We start from the raw sequence: 12,840 nt of genomic DNA, 5'->3' as shown, positions 1-12,840 counted from the left end.
ACAAACAGGAGCATACAATGAGAAGTATCTTTTTCAAAGAGCAATTGACCTTGTAAGAGAGAAAGTTGCTAAATGAAGCGTGAGACAACTCATTGCTGTATGAATGGGACTTGGAAGGAGTGGAGGCAGATTACAGGGCGCCACTAGAAAGGGCCTTGAGCCACCCTATACCACAGGTACACCAAAATCCCAAGGAAAGCCTCCTACAGACTCTAAGATCTTCAGAGGAAAACAGCTCCCCAGCTTTCCGAATACCCTGTATGCCAATGCTGAATATCCTGCTTTCAAATCTAAACTCCTGCTGCAGTATAAACTGAAATTGAAGTGCCTCTGATGGTTATCACTATAAAATATTATCCATTAAATACTCTCATGAATACAGAACTCAAAACCACTTCATATGACTGATTAAATCTATCTTCACAATATCCATAGAGGGCAGGAGAGCGACATTATCCTCATTTACCAGCAGACAAGTGAAAACACAGAGGGTTCCCTGACTTGCCCGATTTCAGTAAAAATTTCTTGTCCCAGATCCATGGGTTTATCTGACCCACCTGTTCAGATAGAGGCCTCGAAGCCCAGCAATCTGAGTGCTTGGAAGGGAGGAGAGTAGGTTGTAGTAAAACACTAAGCAAGGAAGGATGGGAGGGGTAGAGAATGTCAATGGTGATTAAAGGCATAAAGGTATTTAAGTTGCATTTCCAGGAAGGAAAAATTGCAGGTAAGGACATAATCTACAATTTAAGGACATTAAAGTAACCCTAATATTTCTTTTTTTTTTAATTGAATCTTTATTGTTCAGATTATTACATTTGTTCCTCTTTTTTCCCCCCCATAACTCCCCTCCTCCCAGTTCCCGCCCCACCCTCCGCCCTCACTCCCCACCCACTGTCCTCATCCATAGGTGCACGATTTTTGTCCAGTCTCTTCCCGAATCTCCCACACCCCTTTCCCCCGAAAGAATAGTCAGTCCATTCCTTTCTATGTCCCTGATTCTATTATAATCACCAGTTCATTCTGTTCATCAGATTATTTATTCACTTGATTCTTAGATTCACTTGTTGATAGATGCATATTTGTTGTTCATAATTTGTATCTTTACCTTTTTCTTCCTCTTCCTCTTCTTAAAGAATACCTTTCAGCATTTCATATAATCCTGGTTTGGTGGTGATGAACTCCTTTAGCTTTTCCTTATCTGTGAAGCTCTTTATCTGACCTTCAATTCTGAATGATAGCTTTGCTGGATAAAGTAATCTTGGTTGTAGGTTCTTGGTATTCATCACTTTGAATATTTCTTGCCATTCCCTTCTGGCCTGCAAAGTTTCTGTTGAGAAATCAGCTGACAGTCGTATGGGTATTCCCTTGTAGGTAACTGGGTTTCTTTCTCTTGCTGCTTTTAAGATTCTCTCTTTGTCTTTTGCTCTTGGCATTTTAATTATGATGTGTCTTGGTGTGGTCCTCTTTGGATTCCTTTTGTTTGGGGTTCTCCGCGTTTCTTGGACCTGTAAGTCCATTTCTTTCACCAGGTGGGGGAAGTTTTCTGTCATTATTTCTTCAAATAGGTTTTCAATATCTTGGTCTCTCTCATCTTCTGGCACCCCTATAATTCTGATGTTGGTACGCTTGAAGCTGTCCCAGAGGCTCCTTACACTATCCTCGCATTTTTGGATTCTTTTTTCATTTTGCTTTTCCGGTTGGGTGTTTTTTGCTTCCTCGCATTTCAAATCATTGACTTGATTCTTGCGCTCCTCTGGTCTGCTGTCGGGAGTCTGTATAATATTCGTTATTTCAGTCCGTGTATGCTTAATTTCTAGTTGGTTCCCCAATATAACATCGAGGGTCTCATTAGTTTTCTTGTAGATCTCATAAAGTTTATCGGGGGCTTCTAAACAGTTCTTGAGAGACCTTAAAAGTGTGGTTCTGAACTCTATATCTTCCATTGACAATTTTGTCCTGTTTCTTTGTCTCCGCATTTTGTTATGCTTCCTTGGTGCACCCCCCTAGTGGTCTTTGTTCGCAGTCTTATAGTTAAACCTTGATTGTTGTAGCTAATCCCAGGGAGGGTTTGACCTCCAGGCCAAGTGGCTATGAGAATCAGCTGTGTTAGCAGTGAGAGAACTTCTGTCCTCTAGGGAGGTGCTAATCTAACCTTTGCCTGAGGCTATCCGGCAAATGCCTCTGTGCAGGGCTTGGGCGGGGCGGGTCGCACAGGATCAACAGGGTGGGCCGGAGAGAGCAGTTATGGCGGCTCTCAGTCCTGTCCCCAGGGGCTCTGCCTCTCTGAGTCCCAGCACCCGCTGCAAAGCTCGGAGAGAAAGCTGCACTCGCTCTGACTGAAGCCAGACAGTCCCGCTTCTCCCGTTTGAGCCTGGGTCCCTAAAGACTCGCCTGTATCTGGAGCTCAGAGTCTGCGACTCCCTCCCGATTGAAAATAACAACCGCGCCCTCCGCCGCCAGCCCGCTCCGCTCCGCGCACTCCGCACCTCAGAATTTGACTTCAGCACTGCGCCTCCTCTGAGTGTCCCTATGCGTTTCTCTTTCCTCCTAGTTGTAGGACTTCCACTCAGCCAGCGTTCCTGTGGTTCTGGGTGATGTCCCTTCCGTCTTTTAGTTTTACTTTTGAAGTAGTTGTTCAAAGCAGCAAACTCCGGCGTTAACCTATGCCGCCATCTTGGTTCTCCCCCTAATATTTCAACATAATCTCTTTACTCCCTTGCTTGTTTTGTACCCCCCCCCCAAAAAAAAATGAAGTATAGAATTTCTATCTCTTCTGAAGTAGCTCTACATCTGTGATTTTATTTTTGCTGTCACATTTTATCTAACATTCTTTTTATTAAACACTTAAACTATTTTTGGACTATAGTCAAATATTAAGTCAATGAACGGATTGATAATTTGGTGCATGACATTAAAATAAATAGGTTTTCTGGTCAACATAATATTGTCTTCCAAGAGCAGTCTGACAATAACTTATTTTTGTCTTTGGGAACATCCAAATCAGACACATTTCAACTCTCACTATTTTTTAAAATATATTTTTATTGATTTCAGAGAGGAAGGGAGAGGGAGAGAGAGAGAAATATCAATGAGAGAGAATCATTGATCAGCTGGCTCCTGCATGCCCCACACTGGGGATTGAGCTCACAACCCAGGCATGTGCCCTGACTGAGAAATGAACCATGACCTTCTTGTTCATAGGTCTATATTCAACCACCACTGAGCCACGCCTGTCTGGCTCAACTCTTATTATTTAATATTTAACTCCTGAAGTAGCCCAAAGAAAATAGGTTTCTGCACCTGCATTTCTGTATCTTAAACCAACTTTTAATTATCATAATTCAGTACTATCCCTTTCCACTGAAAAATCTCCTTCTGAAGTGTTGGCCTTTTCAGTTGACTTGGAATTTTAATTTTTCTTTCGGTTTCCACTGTGATATGAGTGGAATTCAGATGAATGCCAAATGAGACATTCGGAACACGCAAGAAAGTGTTATTGGAAGAGTGAAGTAGGTTTTTGTTTGCTTCTTTTAAGTTAGGTAACAGTAGCAATGAGCACACTTAGCACCCAGATCTTCGTTTCTAAATCCTATTCCACAGTGAAAGGAATCAGGACTGGGACAGGGAGCCTGGGATATTTTGCTGGGATAAAAAGCAAGGACGTAACTCAAAGAATAAAGAAAAGCTGCAAAAAGGTCTGGCTTGGAGGTGTTTCCACTGGCCAAATCTGGGATAATTGGAGCGCCAAGAAGTATAGTAATTCATAACAATTAAATAAAATAAAAAAAGAATCCATGGGTCCAAAGTGATTCAAAAAGAACAGAGCTCCGCTTCACGGAAAGATGCCAGTGAACATGTAGAAGGAACAGTAACACAATTTCACAACCACCATTGAAATAATTACTTTGATCAAAAGTTAACCGTAGGTGCTAAAACTTTCACTGGTTGGAACTTTGTTGGAGAACAGGATGCTCAAACAGTTTCAATATGTTATCTGCAATGACTTATAATAAAAAGAAGAAGGTGCCTTTCAGTTAAAAAATCTGGTGGACAGACCTTAATCATGTGACCAAACTTAACGTCCCTAATATGGAACAGACCAACATTATGCGCAATGGGAATGTCATACATATGACCACCTCTGTAATACTCTTGCAAAAATGGTTTCACCTCAATCTAATGACGATGCAGCCAGAGACAAATTTAAATTGTGAAGCATTCTATTTGGGACGCATCAAAAGCGTCATTGTCAAGAAGAAGGAAAAAAGTGGTCTTACTGTTCTAAACTAAAGGAGACCAAAGGGAATGTCAAGTAAATACAATGTAAGATCTCTGCTTGTCTCCTGACCGAAAAGAAAAAAATCATAAAACTAATTATTGGGACAATTGGGGAATCTAAAATATGGACTGCATGTTACATAATATTTGTGTGTCAATGTTACCTTTCTTAAGTGTGATAAGGATATTGTGATTTGTATGTAAATGTCCTTGTTCTCAGGGATGCATATTGAGGTATTTAAGCATGAAGTGCCATTATGTCTGAAAGTTACTTTCAAATGATTCAGATGGAAGGAAGGAAGGAAGGAAGGAAGGAAGGAAGGAAGGAAGGAAGGAAGGAAGGAAGGAAGGAAGGGAGGGAGGGAGATGTGTAATGTTAATAACTGTAGATAAAGAGTATAGGGGGCCCTGGCCAGGTAGCTCAGTCAGTTAGAGCATTGTCTTGATACACCAAGGTTGCAGGTTCAATCCCCCATCAGGGCACATACAAGAATCAACTAATAAATGCATAAATAAGTGGAACAACAAGTCAATGTTTCTCTCTCTCTCTCTCTCTCTCTCTCTCTCTCTCTCTCAAATCAATAAATAAATTGTTTTTAAAAGATTATAGTTTTATTTACTGATCCTATACTTACAAGTCTTCTGTGGATTTGGAAATTTTCAAATATAAAAATGAGACAAATTTATAAACACAAGTATGATAAAATGTATACCTTGACAAATGTTATTACTTGAGAGCTATTGTGCACTCGTCAGTGCTTTCTAGAGAAGGGGCCAAGAGCACAGATGCCCTCCACTTAGGAAATTCATGTCCTATGCAGATCACCTGTCTTTTCTCTAAAATAGTCAACTTGAGTTAAACCAGGTGAAGTTGCCAGCAAGCTATTTTTTTCTTAAAAATTAGTGCATATTGGACTTACTCAGAGGTTTGTTGACAAGATTAAATAAGAAACATCCAAATAAACTACTTAGAACCGTACCTGTCTCATACTAAGAGCTCAACAAAACGTCACCTATAATGAGGATTATAAGAATAACTAAAAGGAAAAGCCACAGAATTTAACGCACTATATTAAGAACTGAAGGTATACATATCAATAAGATACCTTATCCTCAACTAGGTAAGTCCAGTAAGGATAGACAAGAAGTACGCACAGACATCTTAACAGGTGCATATAAAGGATACATTAGAGAAAGTGATCAATTACATAGATTTAAGAGAGTCAGAAAGGTTTTGGGGAAAAAGCAATGCTAAACATTTCTTTCTCAGAAAAGCAAATTTACAAGACATCTAGTTTCATAACGCGAGAATTCATTAGGATATAATGAAACACATTAAAGTGTTCCTTTCTGTTAAAAATCATCATATTTGTTTTAGCTTAGGAGATGATACTGTAATTTGGGGCAGGTTTACTGGGCAATCATTGCAAAAGGCTAGAAAAATTCTAATGTGACCATTATGACTTCTTTCAGCAACCAAAATCTCTCTATGTTTAAAAGAGTTACTGGTACAATGAGCCGAGCCATTTATTAACTACTTTTAAAAGGGAATCATTTTGTGACTGTGCATAGATTTATATGATGTGAAGCAATTGTCAGTTTGGTATACAGTGTGTGTTTTTTGTTGTTGTTAATCCTCACCCAAGGATATTTTCCACTGATTTTTCAGAGAGTGTGGAAGGGATGGAGGGAAGGGGAGAGAGAGACAGAGAGAGAGAGAGAGAGAAAGAGAGAGAGACAGAGATGCATCAATGAGGGACACATCAATTGGTTGCCTCCCAACCTTGCCACAACCAGGCTGAGGATTGAACCTGCAACCCAAGCACATGCCCTTGACGAGGAATTGAACCTGTGACCGTTGGGTCCACGGGCCAATGCTCTAACCACTGAACACACTGGCCAGGGCTACTGTGTTGTTTTTTTAAAGACAACATTACTTCATTAATTGCTCCAAATTTATCTTACGGAGAATGTTAAATAGAAATCTGGAGAAAAAATGAACTGTCCATCAATAAGGGATTGGTTAAATACATGTTGGCACAATGGCCTTCTTGCTTCCAGTACTACGGACCTGAACAGACCTACACTGCTGTGGGAGGGACCTGGGTAACCCATGATCTTACCATGCCATTCTCCTCCCTACCCTCCCTGACTCTTCATCATGTGTACTTAGCTCATCTTACCAGATCAATGTCTCGGTAAGGCATTCAACACTACATTTCATGATCTGATTCCTGCCTTCCCACCAGGCTCATCACCAATCACAGCTACAAATACACCATCAAACTGAAGTTCTCAAGAAATAGCACACTCTCTAGTAGCTCCATACTTTTACGTGGAATGTCACTCCTCCCTTGTCTGCCAGACTAACACCTGAACGGGCTTCGATATTCAGCTTAAACACAACCACCTCCAAGACCTGCTGCAGCCCTGCATCCTGAGATTGGAGCCCTCTCCGTGCTTTCCTAAGCCTCTGTGCATACCTCTATCATCAGTTATTTCTATGTGTTTATATTCACATACACATGCACCATGCTGTGTCATCATAGTTATTTTTCTTATCTAGCTCTCCCACTAGGCTTTGAGCTCTTTAAGTACACAGCCCCTGCTCTGAAATAGTGTGCAGTCTCTTGATAAAGACAGATATGGCAGGTGTGCAAGACGTTTAAGAGAACATAGAAGATGGAATTTCTCTGCAGAGAGGTGGGAGTCCGGAAAATGCCAGGAAAGGCTTGCAAGAGGAAATACGAGCTGAATCTTGAAGGATGAGCAGGAATTCACCACGTGGATGGTGAAGGGCCTTTTATTCTGAATGAGCCGAGAGTGGTATGAGCAGCAGAGGGTTTGGAAATGCAATGGCGAGCAATCCCCTGTGACTGACTGGGCCCTACAGTCAACAATAGTCCTTCAGGCCGTTGTCATCATGAAGAGCCTCATACTCTGAGAATCAGGATTCTATCCATAACTGAGGGTAACTAATGGATTGAAAGCAGTAGATGACACAGTCAGATTGCATTCTGTGTTTTCAAGCAGGTAAATTGATTTCTTTTTAGAAACTTAATCAAGAGTGAAGATCTATGATATGTAAAAAGCCCACAAGATAGGCAGACAAATTAACTATACTCATTGTCCCACTAAATTATCTTTTCTGAAAAGCACAATCTGCTTATTAAGATTGCATCTTCATCTTTTTATCCTTTTATAAAGAAGTGTGTGGTCCTTCCACCTTTGAAAGTGTACCGAACTGAACCAGACGAGGCACTGGGACGCTAGTGCATCGGAGATAAAGACATGTAAGACACAGTCCCCAGCAGCATGGAACTCTCAGTCCAGCCGAACAAATGACACAGATCCACAAATCGCCATACTGCAGAGCGGTATGAGGCAGGCTCCACACAAGTGTTAGGACTAAATGTGAGAAAGGAGCGGAGACTTCCTCCTGCTCAAGTCTGGAAGGCCGAGGGAGAAGGTGGCCTTTGAGATGGGATGTGAGTCAGGGCTGCTTTTTGGTATGTTCAGTTAAGAAAGAACACAAACTTAAAAAAAAGTGTTGTCATTCATTCCTAACAATTACTCACTTTTAGATGAATATTTGCTTAGAATTAGCAGTGTTGGTGATATAAAACAGAAAAAGCCAACAAAAGATAGAGAAAAGGCCTAACATTTGTAAAGGGTGACTTTTTTCAGTCCTGATATAAACAAATGTTGAATTATTCATTTCTTTTGACTGGAGGCCAAAATAGTAAACTGGAGATAATTTTTTCAGTAACTTAAAGCTATGAGATCACATTTCAGTCAAAAGGTAATACCGCATCTTCTCTTCCAAATTCTTCCTGTCCTGCTTACCTTCACTCCTCTATGGAGGTCATTGTGATGAATACGGAGGCTGAGGAAGTTGACGGAGGGGGAGGGAGGTTTGAGTGGGACAGTGGTGGGCAGATCATCAAATCACAGCCTGTGTCCTGCCCAGATCCCAGAGCTCCAGACCCCAGCACCCAACCACCTACCATCCCCTCGACTTCACAGCCTCAGAGCACTTCAAGCACACAACACCAGCACCGACGCCACCACCTGCACTTTCTCCCATGTTCTGCAGCTCCCCCAATAATATACCCGAAACCTGGACATCATCCCTGATTCCGTCTCCCCTCACTCCTCAACCATCGTCACCACGACCAGCACCGTTTTCCTGAATGTGAACTAACAGGAGCCAGTTACTGAGCAAAATGCTTTGTATTTTCTCATTTTATCTTCATAAAACCCCTATGAAATCGGCCTCTTATCTGCATTTTACCAAAAAAAGAAACTACTGCTCAGAAAACTTAGGTACGTTTCTCAAAAGCACAGTTTTTGGAGACCTGGTAGCAGCCAGGTCTCTGTCTATGAAGCCCACAGGCCCACCACTGCCCGAGGCATCCCTCTCCATCTTTTCTCTTTAGTACCTTCATTCCTTTTCCTTCTCTCTGTTCCCACCACTACTACTTAAGATAAAACCTAATTTCTCATCAGTTTTACTGGAACAACCTCTAGCCCTGAGCCTCAAATGGCTCTTCTCTAAATTGCCACTCAAGAACACATTCTGAAACGGGCCCCAGAACCGCAAATGCCTACAGGTCCCAGGCATTTGCCCTGAAGAAGCAGCAAGCTGCATGGTCAGATGAAATACATGCTCCTTCTCGATGGGACAGCTGCTAAGCAACCGACTGCAGCCTAACTCCTGGCTGCAATGCAGCTACTGGTTTTACAAAAAGCCTGATATCTGCCCTGGCAACTATTTTTTTAAAAATGTTAAAATACTCTGTAAGTGAAAGCAAATCCAACTATATGTCAGATCTGACCCAGCAGCACCAGCTTAAGACCTCTGAAATATAAATCTGATTATGTGCTGTCCCTGCTTAAAATCTTTACAATGCCCCTCGACAACTCTGGCACAAAAGCCAGTCTAATAAGATGACATCACAGGCCTCCCCTGAGTCCGCCCATCCTTACTAATTCCACAGCATCTCTCATCAGATGCCCTTCGAACACACCACCCAGTGCTGGACTCAAGTTCTTACATTTCCTGGAACGTGCCCCTTGCCCTGTGGCTTCTGAAGTTTTAATGCATTTTCCTGTCTGGCCAGGGTGCCCTCCACTGACACATCCCTCAGGACTTAGCTAGGCCACTAGTCCTTCACTCCTGGTCTGAATACACCCCCTGAGACATAATCTTGCAGTATCCTATCTCAAAACACATCTGTATCAAAACACAACTCTCATCAATATTGTCATCCTCTGTGGTCCTTCAACGCTGACCATAATGACATGAATGCCCAGAGCTTCATCTGACTGATGTGGTATCTGCAGTGGTTGGCCCAGCGTCAGGCAGATGCTAGCGCTCGATATGTATTGAATAAATAAATCAACTGAATAGCACTGAGTGTATGAAATCGTCCTTGATCCTCTCCAGTTGGAAGTGATTCTTCCTCCTCTGCACAACCTCAACTCTTCATCCCTAACTCTTTCCTACCTTAGAATACTGGAAGGAATGGGACAGCCTCTTACATTCAGCTCCTTGCAAGCAAGAGTCCACGTCTTACCAGTCTTCGCAACTCTCCCAGCAACCACCTTCACTCCTTGCCCCTAGTGAGCTCTCCAATGTTTGCCAAATCAATCACAGTAACTCTAAATGCAATTTCAGTTTGCAAAGTAAGTGTGCGTCAAATAAATCATAGCATCTGTAGTTGTAACTCTACAGTTAAATTCTAGTTCCTTCGGTTCCTTTTCTTTGGGTTAGGTAACCAAAACCGTACTCCAGTCCGAGGTTTGCAAATTGTCTCCTTTTCACTTCTCTTTGAGTTACACACACACACACACACACACACACACACACACATTCATTTTCAAAAAGCAATGTGAACTTCATTAGAGAAGTGATTATTTTTAAAAGATGGGCAGGGTAAACAAAATGTATTTAAAAACATGCAATACTATGGATACTACAGTGGACCCTAGTAAACACAGTTCAGAGTTCATTTGTTCTATGTATTACCACACACTAATAGTAGCAAGCATTTATCAAGCCAGCAACAATCCTGCAAAATAGGTTTAGAGAATAGAAATTGTGGCTCAGAAAAGTTAAATAAAATATCTAATATCTCATGGTCTGCAAGTGACAGGAACAGGTCCTGTACCCAGATCTGTTGGTGACAAAGCCCACTTTCTACTCTCTCTATGGCACTGCCTCCCTAACTCAGTCATAGCTCAGCTAGTTAATTCTGGAACTGTAAGTAACTATAAGATACAGACACTTGAACTTTTTTAAGTCTCCCTCAAGAAATTCCTTAACTTTTATTTCTAGCATTACCAAGTTTGTTCCTAAATGTTGTTATCAAAATCCTCTCTTTCATCTATCCGGTGAAAGTATGTTGTCTTCTTGGCACCAATTTAATTAAATAGAATTTCACATATTTCACCAAAATTTTCCACTGAAGTGTCAGTAGGGTAATCTGTTAAGTGGCATTATTCACTTCCAAAAATACTTTAAACAAGGAACTCTTTATGTACCAAAAAGAACAGCATGAATAGTTGTAGGCGCTACTATAACATCTTATATCTTTTATACAAAAAAATATTTCTTACCTGAATTTTTCCATGAAGAATTAATATGAATACAATTCCCTCAGGTTAATGATAGGCTGGTGTTAGTAATTTCATTTGGTGAACTTTGTGGGTTTTTTAAAATTTGCTTCTTTAAGTATTAAAAATATAAACTGTCCCTTTAGGTTAGAATGGAGGTCAATTTATTAGATTCACAAAATAAGAGAAAGAAATTACAAACTGAAAGGGAAAAGTTTAATGTAATAACTGAAATAGAGTTAACTTAGTATAATTATGAACAGAATAAACACATCTCTAAGGAACATAGTTCTCCCCACAAAAGCAACTCAAAAAACCACAACTAATGTTAAGTTTTATTGATTAATTTTGTGAAGTTATTATTTAGAAGTTATGCCTTTTAAGACATATTAGCCAAAATTATTGCAAGAAATATGTTCATCTAACCTTTGAGCTGGCACCTTATCCTGGCTATTCTCTGCCTTAAGACGTAGAAAGCTGCAAAACAAATGTCCAAAAAAAGAAATTCCAGATCTTTTCTCTGTAAGGAGGCGGAACTTGGGTATTTATCAACTTGTTACATTCCCGGAGACTTACACATATTCAACTTTCAGTGCTTTTCTGAAACAAAAAAAAATCTAGGACATGTTTAAAATAGTAATATTTTAGTCACCATTTTGTCATTAGAAAACATTTTGTAACAAAAATATTAACCAATAACTGAAGTGGTGCTATTCTTTCATAGTCCAAATTTTAAGTTATAATATTCAGACCTTTTGTGACACTGTACCTTCCAGTCCAATTTTTCACTTTTCAGAATATTAATTTTTGGTTCCAAGAGACAGTATCCTTTTATTTAAATGTGTGTTGGACAAAGTATCTGAAAAAAATTAAAACCTTTGATCAATTAGTAACCAAGGCTGGTAGATTTTAAATCGGATATATCTTTACTTACCTGCTTTCTTAAATACTGTGTGTTCCCTTTTCTCTTCAAATTTGGGGAAGAAATATTAAGGTTTTTTTTTCTTTCCTTCCACAGCATTTTCTTCTTGCATGGCTGCTTTGGTTGTCCATAGCAACAAGAATTACCCTGAAAGCTCAGCCATTTCACTTAAAGGATACATAAATAACTCAGTTTAATGAAAGTAAATGGAAGAAACTTGAAACACGACTAATAATGGTCAGGATTTGACCAGCCTAGAGACCCTAGAGGTAAGGGAAGAGATTATTTTATTACTTCTCTTTTGCATTAACATCTTACCTCCTTAAAGCATAAAACACTCACTTTAATTTTCAATTTGTATATTTATTTGCAGAATATAAAATTAGGTGAATAGAGCCTTCTTTTGGGTACCAGCAAAAGAAAACAATTCTATGTTCAATTTGATTTAAATGTTGTAGTAGTTTTATCAATGCAGAATTATTGCTCTATATTTTTAAAGGCACATATTAGATTTCCTTGTTACAGATTTTTTATGTTGGTTAGGTTTATAAGAAATTAGTGGGGATTTTTTACTGTTGTTAACTTCAAAAGAATTCACCATACCTTGATGTTGATACATTTCTTATGATAATGAAATATATCAGGTACAATCTAAACAAAAAGCTGAAAATAAATCAAAGCATAAACTAAAAATTAGATTGCATATCACATATTAAGAACAATTGTTTATAACAATGGTTATATGTGAGAAGGGAAAAATATAAAAGGATACCGTTTCTTTAATACTCTTTAATTGCCAATTTTGAATAATCTAATTTTCAAGAAAAATATATTAAATAATTTTAAACAAAGGTTTAAACAATAAAGAATAGCAAACATCATTATTTCCTAACAGCAGCCAAACAGTTCTGTATAGTTTATTTTCATTTTAGAATATCGCTAAGTTGGGTCACATTTTTCCTACTTAACAGAAGTCAGCCTTGACAGAGATTTTGTGAATTTTATAATATTGATATATATAT

The 12,840-nt window shown here is 39.5% G+C and overlaps 1 protein-coding gene across 5 annotated transcripts in view; it reads right to left on the bottom strand.

Annotated features, from left to right (window-relative positions):
* Positions 1-12,840, bottom strand: part of NPNT (nephronectin) — an 89,937-nt gene that overhangs the window by 53,641 nt on the left and 23,456 nt on the right. For 3 of the 5 annotated variants that reach the window (XM_059661728.1, XM_059661690.1, XM_059661711.1), the window contains exon 3: positions 11,323-11,373. The exons of the other annotated variants lie outside the window; for them this stretch is intronic. In XM_059661728.1, coding sequence (XP_059517711.1) covers positions 11,323-11,373 — 51 coding nt within the window. The remainder of the gene's footprint in view (positions 1-11,322; positions 11,374-12,840) is intronic. 5 annotated transcript variants of the gene reach the window in all.

This window comes from Myotis daubentonii, chromosome 1 (assembly GCF_963259705.1).
Source record: "Myotis daubentonii chromosome 1, mMyoDau2.1, whole genome shotgun sequence".
Lineage (NCBI taxonomy): Eukaryota > Metazoa > Chordata > Mammalia > Chiroptera > Vespertilionidae > Myotis > Myotis daubentonii.
The sequence above is the reverse complement of the archived record's forward strand: the minus strand, read 5'-3'. Positions and strand labels throughout refer to the sequence as shown.